The 26,512-nt window shown below is 45.8% G+C and overlaps 2 protein-coding genes across 4 annotated transcripts in view; one reads left to right on the top strand and one right to left on the bottom strand.

Annotated features, from left to right (window-relative positions):
- Positions 1-14,574, bottom strand: part of TUT4 (terminal uridylyl transferase 4) — a 215,690-nt gene extending 201,116 nt beyond the window's left edge. The window contains exon 1 of the mRNA XM_030941948.1: positions 14,484-14,574. The gene's annotated coding sequence lies outside the window, so the exon portion shown is untranslated. The remainder of the gene's footprint in view (positions 1-14,483) is intronic.
- The window catches only part of SHISAL2A (shisa like 2A), a 34,443-nt gene continuing 22,262 nt past the window's right edge, over positions 14,332-26,512 (top strand). For 2 of the 3 annotated variants that reach the window (XR_004060359.1, XM_010372129.2), the window contains exons 1-2: positions 14,332-14,857; positions 23,799-23,938. Coding sequence is in view for 2 of the 3 variants with exons in the window: in XM_010372129.2 (XP_010370431.1) it covers positions 14,676-14,857; positions 23,799-23,938 (322 nt within the window). In the remaining variant the exon portion in view is untranslated. The remainder of the gene's footprint in view (positions 14,858-23,798; positions 23,939-26,512) is intronic. The other variant, XM_030941954.1, reaches the window with a different exon arrangement.

Genomic DNA, 26,512 nt, shown 5'->3' with positions numbered 1-26,512 from the left:
CAGAGATACTGCTAAACATTCTACAATGCAGAAAAGTGCTTCCCACAACAAAAAATTATCTGGGCTGGGTACAGTGGCTCACACCTACAATCCCAGCACTTTGAGAAGCCAAGGCAGAAGGATCACCTGAATTCAGGAGTTCAAGACCAGCCTGAGCAACATGGCAAAACTCTGTCTCTACACTTAAAAAAAGGTTGGGCACGATGGCTCACACCTGTAATCCCAGCACTTTGGGAAGCTGAGGTGGGCAGATCACTTGAGGTCAGGAGACAGAGACCAGCCTGGTCAACATGGTGAAATCCAGTCTCTACTAAAAAAAAAAAAAAAAAAAAAAAAGAATAGCTGGGCATGGTGGTGGGTGCCTGTATTCCTAGCTACTCAGGAGGCTGAGGCACAAGAATGGCTTGAACCGAGGAGGTTCAAGGTTGCAGTAAGCTGAGATCCCGCCACTGCACACCAGCCTTGGCCACAAAGCGATACTCTGTCTCAAAAAAATATTTTGTTTTTTTCCCAGCTGGCCATGGTGATGTGTGCCTGTAATTCCAGCTGTTTGGGAGGCTGTGGTGGGAGGTGCTTGAGCTCAGGAGGTCAAGGCTACAGTGAGCCATGATTGCACCACTGCGTTTCAGCCTAGGTGACAGAGAGGGATGCCCAATATCACCCACCAAGTCAGTTGCCAAGTAGCAACTGAAATCCAGGCTGATCTACTCCCAAAGTCCTTGCCTTTCCCTATATTCCTTGTTTCCTGGACTCTGGTAACACTCCAGCAAGGCAGGAAGGATTTACAGCAAGCTTGTCAGACCTGTAGCCCGTGGGCCACATGGGACCCAGGATGGCTTTGAATGCAGCCCAACACAAATTTGTGCACTTTCTTAACACATGATTTTTTTTTCTTTTTTTGCTTAAACAACAACAAAAAAGGCCAGACAGGGTGGCTCAGGCCTGCAATCCCAGCACTTTGGGAGGCCGAGGTGGGTGGATCACTTGAGGTCAGGAGTTCGAGACCAGCCTGACCAACATGGAGAAACCCCGTCTCTAATAAAAATACAAAATCAGCCGGGTGTGGTGGCACATGCCTGTAATCCCAGCTATTCGGGACGCTGATGCAGGAGTATTGCTTGAACCTGGGAGGCAGAGGTTGTGGTGAGTTGAGATTGCACCATTGCACTCTAGCCTGGGCAACAAGAGTGAAACTCCGTCTCAAAACAAAAAACAAAAAACAAACAAACAAACAAAACTCATCAGCTATTGTTAGTGTTAGTGTATTTCATGTGTGGCCCAAGACAATTCTTCTTTCAATGTGGTCCAGGGAAGCCAAAAGATCGGACACCCTGGTTTGCAGTTAAAGATACTGATTCTAGGAAAGGACCATTCACCCAAGGTACAAGTCTTGGAGTAAGTTCCAGAAGTGGCTGATATCAGACTGAAAAAGAATCATGAACATAAAAAATGCTTAATAATGTGTGAAGTGCTGAACTCATGTTGAGATCAGAGAAGGAGGTAGGCACAGGCAGTGTCTCCTTGAACTTTGGGGACAGGCATCCCCAGGACAAATCCCAATATCTACCATTCCTGACTGTATTTCTCTATTCTAGAGAAAGCAGGAGTCTGAGCTGTGATTCAAGAGTAAGGTGATGGCACACAGATGGTGCTCAATTAATGGTATACATACAGTCAAGACAGCAGATGCTGAAAGAAAGAATGATATGCTGAGAGTTGGTCACAGAAGAGCTTGCTGCAAGAGGGGTTTCTTCAAGCCAGGCATTGAAGAAATGGGACAAGATTTAAGTAAGCAGAAGCAGGAAAAATCATGTGGACGAAAACCTATGAAAGAAGGCTCCTTTTCCCAGACTAGCTGAATCAGAGGCTTCCTGTAGGAAAGAAGAGGTAGGAATAATTGGAGAAATAGGGAGAGTTCAGACTTTAGAGGTCAAACTGGAATAATTGGGGATACTTCAAAAGCTCTGATCAAGTCTTCAGAAGAACTCTCTGTTGATAAATGTGTGGTGGAAAAGAATCAAGTGGTAAAAACACACAATTGTCCTGAGAAAAAAGAATAGCACAATTTTACCTCCAAATTCAAAAGAATTCTCTTCAACATTATACTGGACAATGTAATAATGCAAGTATAATAAATAAAACACACCTGCTGAAAAGTAAAAGTACAACTGTTTTTATTCACAGACAACACAACCATGTACATAAAAAATTCTAAGTAATCTACAAAGAAGCTACTAGAACTAATAAGTGAATTTATCAAGATGATAAGATACAAGGTGAATATACAAAAGTAAATTGTATTTATATATATTAGGAACAAATAATTAGAAAATCACATTAAAATGCCATTTCAAGACTGGGCACGGTGGCTGATGTCTGTAATCCTAGCACTTTGGGAGGCTGAGGCAGGCAGATCCCTTGAGGTTGGAAGTTCAAGACCAGCCTGGCCAACATGGCGAAACTCTGTCTTACTAAAAATACAAAAAGTTAGCCAGGTGTTGTGGTTGCTCATGCCTGTAATCCCAGCTACTCAGGAGGCTGAGTTGGGAGAATTGCTTGAACCCAAGAGGTGGAGGTTACAATGGGTTGAGATCGCGCCACTGCACTCCAGCTTGAGCAACAGAGAGAGACTCTGTCTCAAAAAAAAAATTAAATAAAAATTAATAAAGAAACGCCATTTAGAAAAGCAACAAAAATAAGAAAAAGGGACAAATTTTACAAAATACTGTAAGTCCTATACACCAAATATAAAACATGTTGAGGTAAATTAAAGAACTAAATAAAAGAAGAGACAGGCCAGGTGCGGTGGCTCACATCTGTAATCCCAGTACTTTGGGAGGCCAAGGTGGGTAGATTACCTGAGGTCAGGAGTTCGAGACCAACTGGGCCAACATGGCAAAACCCTGTCTCTACCAAAAATACAAAAAAATTAGTCAGGCGTGGTGGCATGCACCTGTAATCCCAGTTACTTGGGAGGCTGAGGCAGGAGACGAATTTGAACCAAGGAGGCAGAGGTTGCAGTGAGCCAAAATTATGCCACTGCACTCTAGCCAGGGTTACAGAGCAAGACTCTGTCAAAAAAAAAAAGAAAAGAAAGAAAAGAAAAGAAAAAGAAAAAAGAAAGAAAGAAAAAAGAGATATACCATGTTCATGGATTGGGAAATTCAATATTAAGATGTTAACACTCTCCAAATTTATCTATTAATTCAAAGCAATCCCAAGCAAAATCCCAGCAAGTATTTTTGTAGTTGACGAACTAATTCTAAAATTTATATGGAAATGCAAAGTCCCTAGAACCACAAAAACAATTTTGAAAAACAAGGACAAAGTTAGAGGACTTACACTATCTGATTTAAAGATTTCCTTTTTTTATTTTAGATGGAGTCTCTCTCTGTCACTTAGGCTGGAGTACAGTGGCCCAATCTCAGCTCACTGCAGCCTCTGCTTCCTGGGTTCAAGTGATTCTCCTGCCTCAATCTCCCCAGTAGCTGGGATTACAGGTGGGCACCACCAAGCCCGGCTAATTTTTCTATTTTTTAGTAGAGATGAGGTTTCACCATGTTGGCCAGGCTGGTCTCAAACTCCTGACCTCAGGTGATCCACCTGCCTCAGCTTCCCAAAGTTATGGGATTACAGGCATTAGCCATCGTGCCCAGCCTCAAGATTTACTTCTAAAGCCACAGTAATTAAGACAGAGTGGTACTGGCTTATGGATAGAAGGACAGACAAAGATTAATGAAATGGAATAGAGAATCCAGAAATAAATTCAACATCTATTGTTGATTTTTGACAAAGTTGTCAAGTTATTTCTATGGGGAAAGGCTAGTCTTTTCAGAGGATGGTTCTGCAACACCTGGATATCCATGTGTAAAAAGTAAACTTACTCCAGCCTGGGCGACAGAGCCAGACTCCGTCTCAAAAAAAAAAAAAAGTGAACTTTGACCTTTGCTTTGCACTGTACACAAAAATTAACTCAAAATGGATCAAAGATATACATGCAAAAGCTAAAGCTATAAAACTTCCAGAAAACGCAGAAGGAAATATTTGTAATCTTAGGGTAGGCGAAGATTTCTTTTTAAACAGACACAAAAGCTCTGACTTTAATAGAAAAAGGTGATAAAGTAGACTTTAGCACAATCAAAAATTTTTCTTTTAAAAAGACACTTTTTAAATAAAGGAAAATAAAAAGGCAAGCCCAGAGACTGGAAAAAATGATTTACAATAATATATTTGATAATGGGATTTGCATCTAGAATATATAAGAACAGTTACAACTCAATAAGAAGATAAACCTATAGATTCAATGTAATCCCTATTAAAATTCGAAAGTCAATTTTCACAGATATAGAAAAAAGTTCTAAAACTTCTTTGGAACCACAGAAAAACTCTAATCAGCCAAGGCAATCTTCAGGAAAAAGAATAAAGCTGGTGGCATCGCTTTCTGATTTCTAATTGATTTCACTCTATATTACAAAGCTATAATAATTAAAACTGCATGGTAGTGGCGTAAAAATAGACATACTGACCAGTAGAACCAAATAGAAAGCCAAGAAGTGAAGTAGACATTTTCTTCCCATTGATTTTTGACAAAGGAGACAAGACCACACAATAGGAAAAGGAAAGCCTCTTCAATAAAGGGTGTTGGAAAAACTGGATATTCACATACAGAAGAATGAATTGGTCTTACACCATATTCAAAAATCAACTCAAGGCCAGGTGTGGTGGCTCATGGTTGTAATCTCAGCACTTTGGGAGGCTGAGGTGGGCAGATCACCTGAGGTCAGGAGTTTGAGACTAGCTTGGCCAACATGGCAAAACCTTGTCTCTACTAAAAATACAAAAAAATTAGCCAGGCATGGTGGCGTACACCTGTAGTCCCAGCTACTTGGGAGGCTAAGGCACAACAAACACTTGAACTTTGGAGGCAGGGGTTGCAGTGAGCCGAGACCACACCACTGCACTCCAGCCTGGGAGACAGAACAAGACTAAAAATACAAAAATTAGCTAGGCATGGTGGTGAGAGCCTGTAATCCCAGCTACCCAAGAAGCCAAAGCAGGAGAATCACTTGGACTTGGGAGGCAGAGAGGTTGCAGTGAGCCGAGATTGCACCACTGCACTCCAGCCTGGGTGACAAAGCAAGACTCTGTCTCAAAAAATAATTATTATTATAATTATAAAAAATTGCCCACGCATGGTGGTGCACACCTGTAGTCCCAACTACTTGGGAGGCTGAGATGGGAGGATCACTTGAGCCTGGGAGGTTGAAATTGTAGTGAGCTATGATCATGCTACTGCACTCCAGCCTGGGCAACAGGCCAAGACCCTATCTCAAAAATTAATAATAATAATAATAATCATAAAACAAAAAAGCAGGCTGGGTGCGGTGGCTCACACCTGTAATCCCAGCACTTTGGGAGGCCAAGGTGGGTGGATCATGAGGTCAAGAGTTTGAGACCAGCCTGACCAACATGGTAAAACCCTGTCTCTGCTAAAAATACAAAAATTAGCCAGGGGTTGTGCCACGCGCCTGTAGTTCCAGCTACTTAGGAGACTGAGGCAGAAGAATCGCTTGAACCTGGGAGGCAGAGGTTGCAGCGAGCCGAGATCATGTCTCTGCATTCCAGCCTGGTAGACAGAGCAAGACTGAGTCTCAAAAAAAAAAAAAAAAAAAAAAAAAGCAAGGAAATAAGTTGTCTTCATAACATAAAAGTATGAGGTGGGTGAAGCAGCAAAGTCTGATGAAGAAGCTGTAGCAAGTTAACCAGAAGTTTTAGCTAAGATAATTGATGAAGGTGGCTACACCAAACAACAGATTTTCAATGCAGACAAAACAGCCTTTTATCAGAGGACGCCATCTAGGACTTTCATAGCTAGAGAGGAGAAGTCAATGCCTGGTTTCAAAACCAAAGGACAGGCTGACTGTCTTTTATTAGGCTTTAATGTAGCTGGTGACTGCCAGTTTTTTTTTCTTTCTTTCCTTCTTTTCTTTTTTTTTTCTTTCTTTCTTTTTTTTTTTTTTTTTTTTTTTTTTTTTTTTGAGAAAAGATCTAGCCGTGTCACCCAGGCTGGAGTGCAGTGGTGCAATCTCAGCTCACTGCAATCTCTGCCTCCAAGATTCAAGCAATTCTCCCCTCAGCCTTCCAAGTAGCTGGGACTACAGGTGCACACCACCATGCCTGGCTAATTTTTGTATTTTTTGTAGAGACAGGGTTTTGCCATGTTGGTCAGACTGCTGTCAAACTTCTGAGCTCAATCAATCCACCTGACTTGGCCTCTCAAAGTTCTGGGATTACAAGCATGAGCCACCATGCCCGGCCTGAAGCCAATGCCTCTTTACCACTCAGAAAATCCTAGGGCTCTTAAAAATTTATGCTCAATCTGGCCAGGATGGTGGTTCACACCTGTAATTCTAGCACTTTGGAAGGCGGAGGCAGGTGGATCACCTGAAGTCAGGAGTTCGAGACCAGCCTGGCCAACATAGTGAAGCCACATCTCTACTAAAAATACAAAAATTAGCCAGGCATTGTGGCATGCGCCTGTAGTCCCAGCTACTTGGGAGGCTGAGACGGGAGAATCACTTGAACCCAGGAGGCTGAGGTTGTAGTGAGCTGAGATTATGCCACTGCACTCCAGCCTGGATGACAGAGCAAGACTCCATCTGAAAAAAAAAAAAGAATTATGCTCAATCTACTCTGTTCTGTATAAATGGAACAACAAGGTCTGGATGACAGCACATCTGTTTATAGCATGGTTTACTGAATTCTAAGCCCACTATTCAGACCTACCGCACAGAAAAAAAGATTCTCTTCAAAATAATTACTGCTCATTGACAATGTACCTAGTCAACCAATGGCTCTGATGGAGATGTACAAAGAAAGAGATTAATGTTGTTTTAATGTCTGCTAACATAACTTCCATTCTGCAGTCCATAGATCAGGGAGTAATTTTGACTTTTAAGTCATATTATTGAATAAATACATTTCCTAAGGCTATGGCTGCCATAAACAATGATTCCACTGATGGATCTTGGCAAAGTAACTTTCATTTGCACTGCAAAACCAAAAACATTTCTGTGACTTGCTTTATTGTGATATTCACTTTACTGTGGTGGTCTGGAACTGAACCTGCGATATTTCCGAACTGTGACTGTATCTGAATACCTAATGAGTGCATGAAAAGATCTTTATCATTCGTTGGCCTGGCATGGTGGCTCACGCCTGTATTCCCAGCCCTCTGGAAGGCTGAGGCAGGCGGATCAATTGAGGTCAGGTGTTCAAGACCGGCCTGCCTAACATGGTGAAACCTCTCTATCAAAAAATACAAATATCAGCCGGATGTGGCAGCGTGTGCCTGTAGTCCCAGCTAAACTACTCGGGAGGCTGAGGTGGGAGGATCACTTGAACCTAGGAGACGGAGACTGCAGTGAGCCAAGATTGCACCACTGCCCTCTAGCCTGGGCAAAAAAGTGAGACAGTTGAGACCCTTTCTCAAAAAAAAGAAAAAAAAAAAAAAAAAAAAAAAACCAAAGAAAAGTCTTTTAGCCGTTAAGGAAACACAAATTAAAGCCACAATGAGAAACCACTTTACACCTGTAAGAATGCTAAAGTAGGCCGGGCGCGGTGGCTCAATCCCAGCACTCTGGGAGGCCGAGACGGGTGGATCACGAGGTCAGGAGATCGAGACCATCCTAGCTAACATGGTGAAACCCCGTCTCTACTAAAAAATACAAAAAACTAGCCGGGCGAGGTGGCGGGCACCTATAGTCCCAGCTACTCGGGAGGCTGAGGCAGGAGAATGGCGTGAACCCGGGAGACGGAGCTTGTAGTGAGCTGAGATCTGGCCACTGCACTCCAGCCTGGGCGACAGAGCGAGACTCCGTCTCAAAAAAAAAAGAATGCTAAAGTAGAAAATATTGACAATATCAAGTGCTAGTGAAAACATTTCTGCAATTTCTCTTTCCTCTCCCTTCCTCCTTCTTTCTCTCTTTCCCTCTCTCTCTTTCTCTCTTTTTTTCTTTCTTTCTTGATAGGACTGTTACCCAGGCTGGAGTGCAGTGTGGCACAATCAGCTCACTGCAGCCTTGAACTCCCAGGTTCAAGTGATTCTCTTGCCCCTGCCTCCTGAAGAACTAGTACTGCAGGCCTGCACTACCAGGCCTAGCTAATTTTTTTAATTTTTTGGGTAGAGACGGGGTCTCATTGTGTTGCCCAGGCTTGGCAATTTCTTATAAAGTTAAACATATATCTAACCTATAATTCAGAAATTCCACTCCTAGGTATCCAGCTAGGAGAAATGTAAACACGTCCTAAAACAAAGCACATTTGCAAAAATGTTTATAGCAACTTTATTCATAATAGCCCCGAACTAGAAACAACCCAAATGCCCATTAACAGTTGAATGCATAAACTGCAGTATTTCTATATAACACAGTATTACTTAGCAATAAAGAGGAAGGAACTACTTGTACACAAAACAGTTTCTATGTATCTCAAGGGTGTTGTGATGAGTAAAAAGTAAGACCCAAAGAAGGACATGCAATTTGATCTCATTAGTATACAACTCAAGAAAAGGCAGAACTAATCTATATGGACAGAGGGCAGAGCAGTAGTACCTAAGGCAAGGCTCAGGGAGAAAAGAGCTGGTTGCAAACGGGCACAGTGGGCAGCGATGCGTGATGGGAAAGTGCTGTATTTTGTCTGTGGTGTTGGTTTCACGGATATACATGTTTGTCGAAACCAACCAAGCTGTGCACTTAAGCATATTCTATTGTTTGTAAAATAGATCTCAATAAAGTTGATTTTGTTTTTCAAGGCAGAGTCTCGCTCTGTCATCCAGGCTGGAGTGCAGTGGTGCAATCACAGCTCACTTCAGTCTCGACCTCCAAGTCTCAAGCAATCCTTACACATCAGCCTCCCGAGTAGCTGGGACTACAAGCACATACCACCGTGCCCCGCTAATTCTTTTCTTTGTTTTTAGGGATGGGATTGCACTTTGTTGCCCAGGCTGGTAAGTCAATTTTATTATATTTACTTATTTTTTTGAGACAGAGTCTCACTCTGTCACCCAGGCTGGAATGCAGTGGCACAATCTCAGCTCACTGCAACCTCCTCCTCTGGGGTTCAAGCAATTCTCCTGTCCTCAGCCTCCCAAGTAGCTGAGATTACAGGCACCTGCCACCATGCCCAGCTAATTTTTGTATTTTTAGTAGAGACGGAGTTTCACCATGTTGGCCAGGCTGGTCTCAAACTCCTGACCTCAGGTGATCCACCTGCCTCTGCCTCCCAATGTGCTGAGATTACAGGCATGAGCCACCACACCCAGCCAGTAAATTGATTTTAAAAGAAAAGAAAAAAAAAAAACTCAAAAAAGTATCATTGTTTGAAATAGCAATAAAAAATTGGAAGAAACCGGCCAGGCGCTGTGGCTCACGCCTGTAATCCCAGCACTTTGGGAGGCCAAGGCGGGCAGATCACGAGGTCAGGAGACCGAGACCATCCTGGCCAACATGGTGAAACCCGACTCTACTAAAAATACAAAAATTAGCTGGGCATGGTGGCGGGCACCTGTAATCCCAGTTACTCAGGAGGCTGAGGCAGGAGAATGACTTGAACCCGGGAAGCAGAGTTTGCAGTGAGCTGAGATCGTACCACTGCACTCCAGCCTGGTGACAGAGCAAGACCCTGTCTCAAAAAAAAAAAAAAAAAAAAAAAATGGAAGAAACCTAAATGTTCAAGAGAATGGATAATAAATAACCATATATTCAATAACTGGAGAACGATATAGCACAATGAATAAGCTAAATAGAGTGTACACATCAGTATAGACAAAGCTCACAAACAGAAGACTGAGTGAAAAAGCAGGTTCCAAGAGAATGCATGCAGCATGATGCTATTTATTTAAAATTTAATTATATGCAAAGCAATTCCACACATTGCTCAAAGATCCATGCAATGTGAGCATAAATAAGAATATGGGAATAATAAATTCAGGAGTGTAATACCTCTTGGGGAGGAGGGAGGAGTATGCAAGGGACTTCAAACTGGATCAATCAATTTTTTTTTTACATTTTTTTTTTAATTTTTTATTTTTTAAGTTGTTCCTTTCACAGCAGGGCTAACTCCCAAGCAGTGAACCCAGAGTCAGCCAATTTTTTTATTTTGTAAACTATGTGGGTGGTCCCTGTATTATTCTTCATGTCGCTTTTTGTGTGTCTAAAAGATTGCCTAGTAAAACAAACAGACAGCAAACCAACGAAGACCTAAACGGAGAGCATGGCCACAAAGAGTGAGGAAGAGCGTGGCTGGTATGTGGGCCACTGGTTTGTCCCTGGATTTACTGTCCAACCATGTAGGTCGCTTCTCTCCAATCAAGACACAAACGCCTCATTCTGGAAGAAAAGAGAAGCATCCTTCCTAACCAGGCACTCAGAGGGATTTGATGCACGTCGCATGCTTTCTTTGCTTCTCCAGCTGCAGAAGCTGGTACTGCAAGCTGGTACCCGATCCTGGCTGGGGGAAAGCTCCGTGGACATGTTCACGCTCTCAGGCCAGTGCAGCCAGGGTGGAGGGAAAGAGGAGGGGCTGCTCTCGCTCTGCCGGGGCCAGGGGCCAGGGACCCGCCGCGGACCACACACACAGCTAGGGTACTAGTTCTGCCTGGGCCATTGGTTGCCATGTGACACTAGTAGAACCAGCTCTTCCAGCCAGGGGTTGTCCCCAGGATTGTGGTCACCGGGCTGTGCAGCAGATCACAGCGAGGGGACATTTCTTTACCGACCCTCCCTGAGGGAACTCGGCTCCTGGAGCAAAAGCTGCCAAGGCCTTGAGGGCACTGTTTTGTGTATCCTGCAGAAGGGGGTCCTGTTAAGGCTGGCCCAGTACCAGACTTTAGGATCCTCCATCTGGAGTAATCTTAGCTAGTGCCCTATATGCAGAGAGGGAAAGTGACCGTGACCAGCCTAAGCTCACAAAGAAGGTGGCCAGAATTTCTGACTTGTAGATCCCTGAGCAAGTTACTTAACCTCTCTGGGTCTCAGTTTTCCTACCTATAAAGTGGGCACATAATTGTGTGCATGGGGGCAGGGTTTGGGGGTGTATGATAGATGTTTCTGTGTGGTGAAATTATGGGTGATTTTTATTTTTCTTTTTGGTTTATCTTTATTTTCTAATTTGTTGTTTTATAATGAATGTGCATTTTGTTATTTTTTCTTATTTCTTTTTTTTTTTAGAGACAGGGTGTCATCTCACTCTGTCACTCAAGCTGGAGTGCAATGGAACCATCACAGCTCACTGCTGCCTCAAACTCCTGGGCTCAGGTGATCCTCCTGCCTCAGCCTCCCAAATAGCTAGGACTACAGGTGCATGCCACCATGCCCAGGCTGATTTTAAACTCCTGGGCTCAAGCAATCCTCCTGCCACAGACTCCCAAAGTGCTGGGATTACAGGCATGAACTGCTGCACCTGACCTATTTTTAATTTTTCTTAATGGAGAGAGTAATACTAACACATAGTAATACCAACACATAGTTGGTATAAAGATTAAAAGAGATAATGAAAAGCACAGAGCACAATTTCCCATTCACAGTGTGTTCTCCATAAATATTTCTCCCTGCCTACGCTTCCCTCCTATGCGTTTTTTCCCTTCTGGAGTTGGGGATGCTGGCCCCAGGCCTCATTTGGGAAGGGAGGAGGAGGCGGTACAGGACTCTGATCAGTTACTTAGGGTAAATTATTTAACCTCCCTCTCAGTTACCTTGTCTGCAAAATGGGAAGACTAACATCTACCTCAAAGGAAGTTCTCAAGGACTACATGACATACAGGATGGGTATTGCCTGGCACATTATAGGTCTGTAATAAGTGTCTGCAGGAGAACAGAATGAAGGAACACAATGCATACAATGAAGGAAAAAGCATTAAAGTAGGAGCCAGACCACAGAAATGAAAGGATGTTCACATAGAGTCCACGGAGCCCAAGGAGCCTCTGGATAGAGCGCGGAAGGTTCATGAATTTACATGGGAAAAATCACATCCTTGGTATGCATTACCTCCAACTGAAATTCAGTATTTTCTTTCATCATGCATATTGGCAAGAAAACCCATGACAGTATTAGTAGTACTTGTGACTTTGTCACCAACAGAAATCACAGATATTTTCATATTGTATTACAGCAGAGACATATTGAAATACTACTTATTTTCATTCACCACTTCAAAATTATAGTAATTAATAGACTCATCTCTAGATCTTATTGACACTTTTTAAAAACCAGGACTAAATCATGATTCAATATAATTGGTATCCCTTGTAACCCTAAATAATTTTTTTTTCTAGTTAAAAGCATTATTTGTGGCCTGGTGTGGTGGCTCACACCTGTAATCCCAGCACTTTGGGAGGCTGAGGTGGGCGGATCACTTGAGGTCAGGAGTTTGAGACCAGCCTGGGCAACATGGTGAAACCCTGTCTCTACTGAAAATACAAAAATTAGCCAGGCATGGTGACACGTGCCTGTAATCCTAGCTGCTTGGGAGACTGAGGCAGGAGAATCACTTGAACCCTGGAGGCAGAGGTTGCAGTGAGCCAAGATTGTGGCACTGCACTCCAGCCTGGGTGACAAAATGAGACTCCATCTCAAAACAAAAAACAAAAAACAAACAAACAAAAAAACACATTATTCTGAATGGGGTTCACAGGCTTCATCAGACTGCCAAGGGGTACACGCGAGACAGACATGGGTATCAGCCCTGCCTGGGCCATTGATCACTGTGTGGCACTGGACTTGTTATTTCAGGCACATTCACCCCTGCTTGGCTCACCCCAGAGAATTGTTGGGAGGAACAAATTAATTATTGGCTGGGAGAGGGTTTTGGAAATTGTTGGAGGCTTCCTAGTTTTGCCAAAAGCCAGGGCAGAGTGCTTTCTTCCTCCCAGCTGATCTCCAGGCCTCCAGGAAGCCTCTCCCTCCCAAAGCATTCCTCCCCTGCACTCTCCATCTGATAAATAAAGAGGCTGAAGTGCACCCTCATTAGTGGGAGGCTCTCCAGCTCCCAGTCTGTACAGACCCACAGCTCAGGGGAGGAATGTTCTGGAGGATAATAACAGTTCCCTCCAGCCTTCATATTTGACCTTACAGTGACTCTTGAGGACATTACCTCCCTCAAAGCCCTCCCCTGCTTCCTCAGATGGTACCCCTCTGTGTTCAGGTCCTTGCATTTCCCTTTTTACCGCCCTGTGCTGTGATCATGTCAGTCTGACTCCTCCATCAGACTGTGTGTTTCTCAACAGCAGGCCCAGATCTGATCTCTCTCAGGGGCCCTAGGGCCCAGGTCAGGGGAGCGGCACAATCAGCATCTGAGGAGCTGGCCTGGGTGAGGACAAGGAACCTGAAGCTCAGAGAGAAACAGCAGGGAAGGGGTAGAGCTGGGCTGGAGCCCAAATTTCCTGATACCCATGGCCCGTTCCCCACACGTCCAAAGCAAGCGCGAAGGAATCGGGGGTGCCCAAGGCATCACAGTAACTACTTCCTACCCTACCCACTGCTGTGAAAAACGTAGAGCTAAGGCCCTGAAGGTGCTGTATGAAGCCCTTCTAGGTGGCGTAAGGCAACAGGGTACACGGGGGAAGCCAAGGCACTGAGAGCCCCTTCAGACTGTGGTTCTGATGCTAGTGAAAATACTGCCCTTGTTCTCTGGAAGTAATTTTTCAAAATGGACAGGTCTGCTAGCTTTGCTGGTCAGTGTGGGGAAGGAGGTTACCATCTGGGCCTGTCCACACCCATATTCGGCCCCTTGTCCCAGGCCAGTGGCAGGCAGTATGAACAGAAGAGTGTGGACATTGTCCGTGCACGAGCTAGCTCTCAGCGAAAGAGACTAGCAGGGACTCCAGAAGACGAGGACATCTAAAAGCCCGCTGGAAAAGAGGCACCATGAAAGCTGCAGAAAACGCAAGGACTTCCTACTAGGCCGCCCCCGGTTAAAATCTCATGGGCCTAGGGACTCCGGGAAATGGCTTCTCTCTGGCCCTCAGCTCTCACGTATAACACGGCTGCGAACATCCCCAGGGCCCCTGGGTTGTTGCGGAAGTTGGGTGAGATTGTGTTCATTCTCCTCACTGACCGCGCCGTGTGGTCGCCGGCTGGTGTCTTGTCTGTCTGCCCCAGCCCCGAATGCCCCAAGACTCCCGGCGCCGGCTGGGTGCAGGTGAGGCGCCCGCGCCCTGGCCTCGAATTCCCGCCCCGCCACTCTGGCCGCGTCGTGCTGTCGTTGCGCACCCAGCGCCCTCGTGCAGGCAGTAGGAGCGCAGTGGGGCGGGGGCGGGAAGCGCAGGCAGAGCCGGGCGAGCACGCGGCTCTCGGCCCAGCTCCCGGCGTCGGCTCCGGCTCCCGCCGCCGGCTCCGGCTCCCGCCGCGTTCCCGCCGCCGTCACTCCCGCCGCCCACCGCCGCCGCCCGCCCAGCCCGCGCCTCCCCTCCGCGCGGGCTGCGCACCTGGCCACCGCTCGGTCCTCGGGGCCCCGCGCTGCTGTCTCTGTCTCTGTGTCGGCTTCTCTCGGCCCCTCAGTCTCTCAGTCTCTGCGTTCTCAGGCTCAGCTCCCTCTCGCTCGGTCCCTTGGCTTCCCCGCCGGGCTCTCGCCGGCCGTCTGGTGGCCCGAGGTGGCGGCGGGCCGGGCGCGGGACGCAATGAGCGGCGCCTGCACGAGCTACGTGAGCGCAGAGCAGGAGGTGGTGCGCGGCTTCAGCTGCCCGCGGCCGGGGGGCGAGGCGGCCGCTGTCTTCTGCTGCGGCTTCCGCGACCACAAGTACTGCTGCGACGACCCGCACAGCTTCTTCCCCTACGAGCACAGCTACATGTGGTGGCTCAGGTACCGGCCCTGGCCCTCGCCCTACCTCGATCCCCACTCCAGTCTCAGCTCCTTACCCCAGCCTCAGCCCTCATCCGAGTGCCCACCTGAACATCAGCAGCAATCTCCAGCCCTTACCGTCCTCATGCCCACATCATCAACCCTACTACCCCCTGAAACCCCATCTCAGCTGGATTTTCTCATCCTGACCCCAACCATTATTTAGAGCCATGCTCAGACCTCCCCCTCCTCTAACCCAAAACAATCCTCACTCTATCCCCACCCCAAACTTCATTCCATCACCACCCTCATCCCAATCCCAAATCACATATCAAGCCTCCCCCTAACAGCAACTTGCATCTTCAAACATTCACAGGCAGCCCTAACTCCACCCCAATCATCATCCCACCAAAGTGCCCTTCCTAATATCAACACCAGCCTTATCCCTGACTTTCCACACTCCCCAGTACTGACCCTAGACCTTATTCTATCACCATCCCCAACCTCCTCTTCTGTCCTGCCTGCAATCCCACCTCAGCCCTTCTCCCACATCCTGACTCCAAATATTATTAATATCTAGATCTACATCCAAACCTTAGCCTCCAGCCTTAACCCTTGCCTGGTGCTACACCCCAACCCCAGCCTCAGACCAGCGTCAACCCTTGATTCCCTTTTGTATTTAGTCATTCTTTCGGGCACTCTTTACTGAGCACTTAGTGTGTGCCAAGCCCTGTGGTGAGTGCTGGGGATGTACCTCATCCTCAAGCTAAGGCAGAAGACTCGGGAGGCAGAGCTGCCTCCAAGTTCATCACGAGACAATGGCATAGTACAGAAGCTAGCTCAGGCCATTTTTGAAGTGTTGAATCTCCACCCATAGGACCTCAGTTTCCCTATTTGTTCAGGGAAGGGGTTGCATTGCTGGAACCTAAGTGTTGGGTTGAGAGGGTAATAGGTCTCAATCCCTCTGGGTCTCCAAAGGCCTCACCTGGAAAATGGAACTTGATCCTCAGCCTACTTTGGGAAACAGGCATCAGCAAAAATCTAGTGGGCCATCTCGGTAGTTAGCGATTTTCCTGTCCCTGGAGGTATATGAGCAGAGGCTGCTGCCCTCTGGGTGGGAAAGGACAGCATCCTATGCCACCAAAACTTCTCAAGTCTCTGGCTTTTCATCTATCAAATGGGCAGCAGGATGATCAATCATTGCCCTGATTTCTGACTAAGGCAGTGGTGAGGGTCAAATGACATACATAACAGAGATGAAATCAACTTGACATATGCCAATGACAATTACAAATATTATTGCTTTTTCTAGGTGACTCGATCCACAATTCTAAATGATTTTCAGATGGCCAGATTATCAGATCCTACACATTTGTGCTATCTATAACCCAGGGAATTATATTAATGTATTTTCTGTTCATCTGTATATTCATTCATTCATTCATTCATTCATTCTAGCCTTTACTTTGTGCCAGGCACTTTGCAAGGCATTGGAGACACAAAAATCAATTATTCCCTGCCCCTGAGGAACTCACAGTTTATTTAGAGATACAACGGTAATCACTTGACAAGTTCATTTTGCTTGCTGCCCAGAAAAACCAATGCACTGAGAACAACAGGTTTTGCAGCAAAGAAAGAGTTTAATAATCACAGGGCCAACCAAGTGGCAAAGTAGGACATAATTCTCAAATCCACACCCTCATTCCCCACCCCCCACCCCACCAGAGAATTCAGAGACTATGGTTTTTCAAGCATTGGTGGCAGACAGGGCTAGGAAATACGGAATGCCAAATGGTTGGATTAAGGATAAAATTGTGGGGGATCAAAGCTACCTTCTTGCGCTGAGTCAGTTGCTGGGTAGGGGGGCTCACAAAACCAGTTAAGCCAGTTTCTAGTATGGGTTACTAGTCCAGGTGGCACCAACTGGCCTATCAAAATGCAAGGTCTGAAAGATACCTCAAACACCAGTTTTAGGTTTTACAACTCCTCCTGTAGGAGGAGTTGAGGAGATTACAAATCATGTGACCTCCAGCTACATGACTCCTGAGCCATAATTCTAACCTTGTGGTTAATTTGTTAGTTTAACAAAGGCAGTTGCCATCCCTGAGCAAGGAGGGTGTTAGTTTTAGGAAGGGGCTGTTATCATCTTTGGTTTAGGGTTAAACTATAAACTAAATTCCTCTTACAGTTAACTTGGCCTGTGCCCAGGAATTAAGAAAGACAGCTGGAAAGTTAGAGGCAAGATGGAGTCGGCTATGTCAGATTTCTCTCACTGTGATAATTTTTCTGTATCAGATTTCTCTCACTGTGGTAATACTCGCTAGGGCACTTTCACAGCATTCACCTAAAGTGAAACAATGAAGTTTTGTTGAAGGCCCACTGTGTAGTTAGCACTGAGCTGGGTGTTGAAGTAAGACGGTACTGACCTCCCTTTAAGCACAGAGACAGTGTGGAGCTTTGGGGCTGGTCAGAACCTGTCACTTATTATCTAGGTGGATTGGAAAAGTGATTTAACTTTCTGGTATTTTCTCTCAACTTTAAAATGGTGATAGAGATATTTGTGATGGAATTGTTGTAAGAACTAAGAGAAATAACACACATGAAAGTGACCAGTGCATGTAGTAGGTGCTCAATAAAAGAGTTCCTTTTCCTTGGTTCATAGGTGTGGGAAGTGAAATTCAGTGTGGAAGTGAATTGTCCAAGATCTCCTAGCAATATCGTAGCAGACTGAGATTTAAAGAACATTACCTAAGACTCTCCAAAGGTTAGATGCTCTCACGCATTCACAACCCTGGCACTTCTCCTCATTTTACACAAGAGAAAACCTGAGAGAGGTTAAGTTACTATCTGGGAGTGTCCCAGTGAGAGGCAGTGGCAGAGCTGGATGGAAAATTCAGGCCTGTCTCATCCCAGGCCCTGGCTTGTCCTGTCTACTACTGTCTGAATCTCTCTTATAACCTGATCCACTCAGATGATCTGAAAAATACTCACTGACCCTCTAGTGTCTTCTGGGCACTGTGTTGGCCCCTGAGGACACAGAGGTGAGTAATTCTCTCAGCACCCAGCCAGGACTCCTTCCCTCTTCCACTGCCTCTTCCCTCTGCAGCTCTTGTGTCTTGTGGTCCCTTCCGTTGCCCTGGAAACTCTGACGTGGCATGCTTTAGTGGCTCAGACAATGCTCTCGTTGGGGTTTGGATGGGCTGATCTCTGAGGTCGCTTCCCATGTCAGTGTGTTCCCATTCTGTGACCCCAAGTGGCTAAAAGGCTCTAGGGTGACTCTTCCTGGACTCAGACAGAATGTGATTCATAAATACCACAGACAATTGCAAAGTGCAGGAGAGGAACTGAAAGTCCTCAGGATGTTTAGGGCATCAACGTGCTCTGAACCTTGAAATAACTCTTCCGGCATGCTCCTAACAGAGCATATTGCAGAGTGGAGACCTTGTTTTGCTGTAAATTCCATTTGTCTCTTTTCATGAAAGCCAGTCCTTAAAAACGTCAAAATCTCCAGGTAAGTAAGCACTGTTTCCTGGGAGAGACAGTGCTCAAGGAGAATTGCTATCTTTAAAATTGTGCCTCAGGAAGTGAAGACACCCTGTGCAGAAGCAGTTGGTGCTGTCACACTGTCTGGTCCACTTGCCAAACACCCTCCTCCATCACTAGTTCTGTTTTTTTACCAGGGTGTGAGCCAGAAGACAGCAGCCTTGCCGGAAGGCAGAGTTTGTGGTCAGACCGTGTCTACAGCACCTCATTTCGTCCTTCCCACCACCTGGTGAGATAGAAACGTTTATAAATGAAGGAAATGAAGGTCAGAGTGGTAAAGTGATTTTTCAGCTTAAATGTGGCAGAACCAGGATTTGAACTTAGAACTACCTGACTCCAAAGCCCTTGGTTGTTAGGCTGTCCCTCCAATTCTTTCTTAGGAGTCATAGTGGGTTTTGATCTTTCAGAGTCAGAACAGTGAAATCCTCGAAGGCCCGAGGCTCTCTAATCTAATTTCCTACGCAGGGTAGGCATCTCTAACTTCATTGAAAGATGTAACTCTTTCATGTGTCCTGCACAAGCTTCTCCCATGACAGGGACTCATCCCCGCTTGAGGCAGTACATTCACCATGGGACAACTCTGATCATTTGAAGTTCATCTCATGCTAAGCACAGATTTTCCTTCTTTGGAGCCTACCCTGTTGTTCCCAACTCTGTCCTTGGAGTTTGGTTCCTCTGTCACCAGGACAGATCAGCAGAGACAGTGTCTGCCCCCTGACTGACCTCCCATCTGGGACATATCACCCCAGAGTCACGGAAGAGGATGGACAAGAAGGCTGGAGAAAGAATGGTAGACGGGGACAAACAAAACTCTCCCCCTCACTCTTCAAGAGAGGCCCTTTCCATCCAGGTACCCAGAGTTGTCCCACACACGGGTCCCAAGCGAAGCACAAGTCTCCCAGATAACAGCCCTATGAACAGTAAGTGAATCTCAAATGAGAAAACAACGTTTAATTAAAGTAACTGAAGAACTGAAAAGCCCTACATACTCAATGTAAAAAATGTGAAAAGCACAACAGAAACGAAAAGAGAAAGAAGTCATGAGTAATCCAGTGTCTAAGCTTGGATTCACCAGAAGACTCTGAGATGAGGATTTGATGGCAAGTAGTTTACGTGGAAAGTGATCCCAAAAATCACTGGTAGAGGATGAGAAAGTGAGACAGAGAGGGGAAGAAGCCAACAATGGTGTATTACCAAGCAAATTACACTAGGGGTAACTGGAGCTTAAACTCTGCCAGCCAGTGTAGAATGTACTCCTCAGGGTTATCCCACCTGGTGGCCAGGAAGCTGGATATTTAGTTAACAATTTCTGTCGGTCATTGGTCATGGGCTGGTGGGGTAAGGACAGCATTGATTATCCTGCACTATTGACTTGCCAGTATGTCCACAGAGCCTGTTCTGGGCCCAAGAAACCCCTCAAACGAAGAGATAACAGCTGTTGGCAATAGAAACTTTGGCCAGGATAGACAAGGCGGGCAGATTGCTTGAGCCTAGGAGTTGGATACAACCTTGGGCAACATGGTGAAACCCGGTCTGTACAAAGAAATATCAAAATTAGCTCAGTGTGGTGGCACATGCCTGTAGTCCCAGCTACTCGACAGGCTGAGGCAGGAGGATCACTTGAGCCCGGAAGGTTGAGGTTGCAGTGAGCCATGATGGTGCCACTGTACTCCAGCCTGGGTGACAGAGTGAGATCCTGTCTCAGAAAAAAAAAAAAAAAAGTAGAAGGAAACTTTGACTAGAATATCAGAGTATTCCACACTGATAAGATCCAAGGGGCCCCAGACAGGACATCCACATCCTGAACTGCCCAGAGACAGCCTGTTAGTTGGTGTATCTCCATCAACCTTGATTGTGTACATGTGTGTAGTTAAGTATCTATGTATACTTATTTAGTTAAATTGGGGTTATGCCATGTAATTAGTAGTATGCCTTGCTCTTTTCAATGAATATTATCAATAAGTTCATAAAAATTTATCCCTTATCTTAGATATTAAGATCTAGGCCAGGCGCGGTGGCTTACGCCTGTAATCCCAGCACTTTGGGAGGCCGAGGCAGGTGGATCACGAAGGCAGGAAATCGAGACCATCCTGGCTAACACGGTGAAAGCTTGTCTCTGCTAAAAATACAAAAAATTAGCCGGGTGTGGTGAGGGACACCTGTAGTCCCAGCTACTCAGGAGTCTGAGGCAGGAGAATGGCGTGAACCCGGGAGGCAGAGCTTGCAGTGAGCCGAGATTGTGCCACTGCACTCCAGCCTGGGCGACAGAGCAAGACTCCATCTCAAAAAAAAAAAAAAAAAAAAAAAATATATATATATATATATATATATAAAAGATCTGAAAACATTTTTGGTTTTTTTGAGACAGAGTCTTGCATCTTGCTCTGTCACCCAGGCTGGAGTGCAGTGGCACCATCATGGCTCACTGCAGCCTCCACCTCCTGGGCTCCAGCTACCCTCTCTCCTCAGCCTCCTGAGTAGCTGAGACTACAGGCGTGTGGTCACAATGACAGGCTAATTTTTGTATTTTTTGTAGAAATGGGGTTTCACCATGTTGCCTGGGCTGGTCTTGAATTCCTGGGCTCAAGTGATCCACCGCCTCGTTCTCCCAAAGTGCTGGGATTACAGGTATGAGCCACAGTGCCCTGCCTGAAAACATCTATATCATTAATAAGGTCTCTATATATGCTATACTGTTCCATTGCAGAGAGTCCAATAATCTATTTAGATGGGAAGGCAGGCTCTTCAAAGCTCTCAGGTGTTTTGGTTGAGTGAAATTAGCCATTAACTAACAGGGAGTGAAATCCTGCAGAAGTGGCAAGGGCAGGAGTCTGGGGCCAGATTCAGGGAAGAAGATGGGCAGGAGAGCTAGAGAAGAAAGGGTAGGCAAAGACAAAGCCTGATGCCACCTATGCCTTCTCATTGGAAGAGTGCATAGTAGGTACCAAACTGTGTTTACCAACTGCCTACCACAGGCCAGGGCCTAGACAATGAGAGGATAAGGCTGATTAAACATGGTTTTGGCCGGACACGGTGGCTCATGCCTGTAATTCCAGCACTTTGGGAGGTTGAAGGCGGGGGAATCACTTGAGGTCTGTAATCCTGCCTACCGGGGAGGCTGAGGCAGGAGAATCAAGACTCCGTCTCAAAAAAAAAAAAAAGAAAAGAAAAAAAGAAATACATATTTGGTCTCTGCCCCTGGTTCCTGAGTTGAAGCTCCTAAAGCCCTTGTAGATAGAGATGCTAGGAGCATCATTCGTTCTAAAATTTGATCTCTGAACCCCCAGTTCCTGACACAGAGCTCCTAAATTCCTTGTAATTTCCTGGGTGGTAAGAGCATCTTTTGTTCTAATGAGATGACTCATGGTGGGCTCCTGGAGAGCCTCAGGATGGGGGCTGGTTGCCAGGGAAACCAACCATGTGATTAGAGCACTGAAACTTACAGCCCCACCTCACTCCAACCTCCAGGGAGGGGAAAGGGCCCAGAGGTTGAGTTGATCACCGATAAAATCCCAAAGACAGGGTTTAGAGAACTTCTGGATTGCTGAACATGTGGAGGTCCCTGAAGGGTTGTGTGATTGGAGACCACATGGAAGCTCCACGCCCCTCCCCTGTACCTCGCCTTATGTATCTGTTTCATCTGGCCATTCATCTGCATCCTTTGTAATATCCTTCTTCCTAATCAACTGGTAAACATAAGTGTTTTTCTGAGTTCAGTGAGCTGTCCTAGCAAATTAATCAAACCCAAGGAAGGGGCCATGGGCACACTGATTTATAGCTAGGGGGTCAGAAGTATAAGTGACAACCTACTACTTGCAATTGGTATGGGAGGGCAGGAGGGAGTCTTGTGGGACTGAGGCTGTAACCTGTGGGAGCTGACACTATTTGCCTAGAGATGGTGCCAGAATTGAATCAAATTATAGGACACCCAGCTGGTGTCTGCTGGAGACTTGCTTGATGTGTGGGGGAAAACCCACATCTGGTGTCAGAACCCATACATCTGGTATCAGAAGTATTGTGTTGAGTGTTGTGGGAGGAAAAAAGGAAGCTGTTTCTTCCTTCAGACCAGGTGACCAAGGCCTGATCTGGGGCAGAGGCAGTGAGGTTAGAGGGTGAGGGACCAGCAGTGGAGAGGTATTTGAGACATGGAGGTGACACTGACGTGGTGAGCAGAACCATGGAAGTTGGGTCAGAAGTTACCTGAGGCTTGGCTGGGCACGGTTGGCTCATGCCTGTAATTCCAACATTTTGGGAGGTTGGGGTGAGAGGATTGCTTGAGGCCAGAAGTTTAAGATCAGCCTGGACAATGCAGAAAACCTGGTCTCTATTTAAAAAAAAAAAAAAAAAAAAAAAAAAGGGCAGGGGACTGGGGGGCGGTGGGACAAGGTGCCAGGTGTGGTGGCTCATGCCTGTAATCCCAGCACTTTGGGAGACCAAAGTGGGTAGATTGCTTGAGCTCAAGTGCCTGGGCAACATTGCAAAACCCCATCTCTTCAAAAAATACAAAAGCATTAGCTGGGCGTGGTGGCACACACCTGTGGTCCCAGCCATTCGGGAGGCTGAGGTGGGAGGACTGCTTGAGCCCAGGAGGTTGAGGATGCAGTGAGCCGAGATGGCAACACTGCAGTTCAGTCTGGGTAACAGAGCAAAGACCTTGTCTTAAAACAAAAAGAAAAGAAATTACCTAAACGAAGGACAGCTGGCTTTTAACTAAGGCCTACTATATGTGTCTTGATTCTTAAGAAACAGCAGTATGGGGGGTCCCCTAGGACCATCTCTAGCTCCCTGGGATGGGAGCAGGTGAGGAAAGTAGGGAGGGAAGGAGATGGTGCTGCTGAGCGGGGTCAGGTATGAGTCCTTGGTGGTGAGTCCTTTGCGTATAGTTGGTGCAATTTCTTTCCCATGCTAAAGCATAGAAAGCTTGTTTAAGATAAGTAGGGACAAAGCAAAAGTCAAAGCTGATTCCTACAACACAACACTAATTTTTTTTTTTTTTTTTTGAGACAGAGTCTTGCTCTGTCACCCAGGCTGGAGTGCAGTGGCACGATCTCGGCTCACTGCAACCACCGCCTCCCGAGTTCAAGTGATTCTAGTGCCTCAGCCTCCCGAGTAGCTGAGATTACAGATTACAGGAGCCACCACCACGTCTGGCTAATTTTTGTATTTTTAGTATTTAGACCATGTTGGCCAGGCTGGTCTTGAATTCCTGACCCTAAGTGATCCGTCCGCCTCGGCCTCCCAAAGTGCTGGGATTACAAGCATGAGCCACTGTGCCTGACCTAAATTTCTTAAAAAATATTTTTATTCTGTACATTTTCTTCCCAGCAGACTCATTCTAGCCTAGCTACAACACTTCTATAACATCTGCCTCCCGAGTCCCTTCCTGACTCTCAGCTCCCATGTGGTCTTCTCTCCCCAGCATTGGCGCTCTCGTGGGCCTGTCTGTAGCAGCAATGGTCCTTCTCGCCTTCATTGTTACCGCCTTTGTGCTCTGCTACCTGTTCATCAGCTCTAAGCCCCACACAAAGTTGGACTTGGGCTTGAGCTTACAGACAGCAGGTAAGGAAGTTGTCAGGTGATGTCCTTGTATTCAGTAAACTAGCACCTTTTCAGTGGGGAGAAATGTAGAAACGATGTTTGGAACATTTGCCTCATGACTATTCCTGGAATATGCAGAAGCAGCAGCACATTTTTCAGGAGATTCATGATCTAAACATTTCCATCCCAGACGCTTCATGTTTACAGTGTTTGTCAAAATAATTTAATGTAGACAACACTCCATTTGTCACACAAAGGTTAATCCATGTTGTGGATTTCCTAAGATGATGTTTTAATTTTAGCCTTGGGGAATGCAAACTGATTTTAATATTGACTCAAACAAAATATAATTAATTGTTAAAATTTGCTGCTTCCAAACTCATAATTTATCAGAAACGAAATACAAGCACTTTTATGGTGTGTATGTGTTTTTTTAAAATAATCTGATGTTCCAGACTATGCATTTATTCATTAGTATAGGTTATCAAGAGCCTCTAAGGGGCCAAGAAAAAAAAGTGTTGCTTTTTCACAAGCCTTTTTTGCACACATTTTGACAACTTCCTGAAAGGTATTGTGAAAGATACAAGTCTCTGGGCCAGGTGCGGTGACTCACGCCTGTAATCTCAGTACTTTGGGAGGTCAAGGCGGGCAGATCACAAGGTCAGGAGTTCAAGACCAGCCTGACCAACATGGCGAAACCCTGTCTCTACTAAAAATACAAAAATTAGCCAGGCATGGTGGTGCGCACCTGTAATCCCAGCTACTCATGAGGCTGAGGCAGGAGAATCGCTCAAACTTGGGAGGCAGAGGTTGCAGTGAGCCGAGATCGCACCACTGCACTCCAGCCTGGGTGACAGAGCAAGACTGCTTTTCAAAAAAAAAAAAAAAAGACGAAGGAAGGGTGACAGGAGGCATCAGGGAGGTAGTAGTAGCCAACTCTCAGAGAAAGAGAGGGCTGAATGCCATCATTTGTAAACACGAACTTTCCAAGTTAACAATAAAAATACAACAAGCAACAGCACAAGAATCCTCAGATCCTGATGATTGAATAATCCAGCTGTGTCTGAGCAGCGAAAAGCAGGAGGGGTCACTTTTGAGGGTGGAAGGATTCAGCTGGCTCCCCTTGGAGTGAGAAAGACCTGAGAGGCAGTGGCAGGGGAAGAGAAAAATGTCTGCATGTAGACCCAGCCTGGTGAAGACCAGAGACAGTTGAGGCTTCAACATTTTTTGTGTTGTTTGAGACAAGGTCTCACTCTAGTCGCCCAGGCTGGAATGCAGTGGCATGATCATAGCTCATTGTAGCCTTGCACTCCTGGACTCAGGTGATTCTCCCACCTCAGCCTTCTGAATAGCAGCACCACACCTGGCTAATTTTTTGTATTTTTAGTAGAGATGGGGTTTCGCCATCCTGCTTAGGCTGGTCTCGAACTCCTGGCCTCAAGCAATCCACCTACCTTGGCCTCCCAAAGTGCTGGGATTACAGGTGTGAGCCACTGCACACAGCTTGTTTCACCTTTTATAGAGAATAATTAGAAAGGTTAACGAAAGACATAAAAGAACCTGACTATATGGGATATATGGCATGTATGTGGATAGAAAGGCTCAATATCATAGAAATGCCAGTTTTTCCTAAATTAACCTATATATAAAAATAAATTAAAATGTTTCATGGAATTTGTCAAATTAATTCTAAAGTTAATCTAGAGGCATACAGGTGGAAGAGTGAACACAATTTTGGAAAACAAAGAAGAGGAGGGATGTGCTCTATCAGGCAGCAGGACATTTTTAAAAATATAGGATTTCTGTTTAAAAATATAAGTTTTGTGATATTGGCACAGAAATTGGCAAATAGAATTGGGCAATGCAGTGGTTTTAAACTGAGTACAAATTTGCTCCCCCAGGACAATTGGCAATGTCTGTAAACATTTTTGGTTGTCACAATCGGGGAAGGGATACCGTTGATATCTATTGGCAGAGGCCAGGGATTCTGTTTAACGGCCTGTAATAAAGAGGACAGTACCTTGCAACAAAGAATTATCTGGCCCAAAATGTCAATAGTACCAGTTGAGAAACTCTAGAGTAGAGAATAGAGTACCAAAGTTGAAAAACCTAGACTAGAAAGAGTCCAGAAACAGACTAATTAAAATATAGGAATTTGTATAAAATGTATAATTTTCTTTTCTTTTTTTTTTTTTTTTTTTTTTTGAGACGGAGTCTCGCTCTGTCGCCCAGGCTGGAGTGCAGTGGCAGGATCTCAGCTCACTGCAAGCTCCGCCTCCTGGGTTTACGCCATTCTCCTGCCTCAGCTTCCTGAGTAGCTGGGACTACAGGCGCCCGCCATCTCGCCCGGCTAATTTTTTGTATTTTTTTTAGTATAGACGGGGTGTCACCGTGTTAGCCAGGATGGTCTCGATCTCCTGACCTCGTGATCCGCCCGTCTCGGCCTCCCAAAGTGCTGGGATTACAGGCTTGAGCCACCGCGCCCGGCCTTTTTTTTTTTTTTTGAGACGGAGTCTCGCTCTGTCACCCAGGCTGGAGTGCAGTGGCCGGATCTCAGCTCACTGCAAGCTCCGCCTCCCGGGTTCAGGCCATTCT

Source organism: Rhinopithecus roxellana, chromosome 12 (assembly GCF_007565055.1).
Source record: "Rhinopithecus roxellana isolate Shanxi Qingling chromosome 12, ASM756505v1, whole genome shotgun sequence".
NCBI classification, from domain to species: domain Eukaryota; kingdom Metazoa; phylum Chordata; class Mammalia; order Primates; family Cercopithecidae; genus Rhinopithecus; species Rhinopithecus roxellana.
Note: the sequence above shows the minus strand (reverse complement) of the source record. Positions and strands in the feature narration are given on the sequence as shown.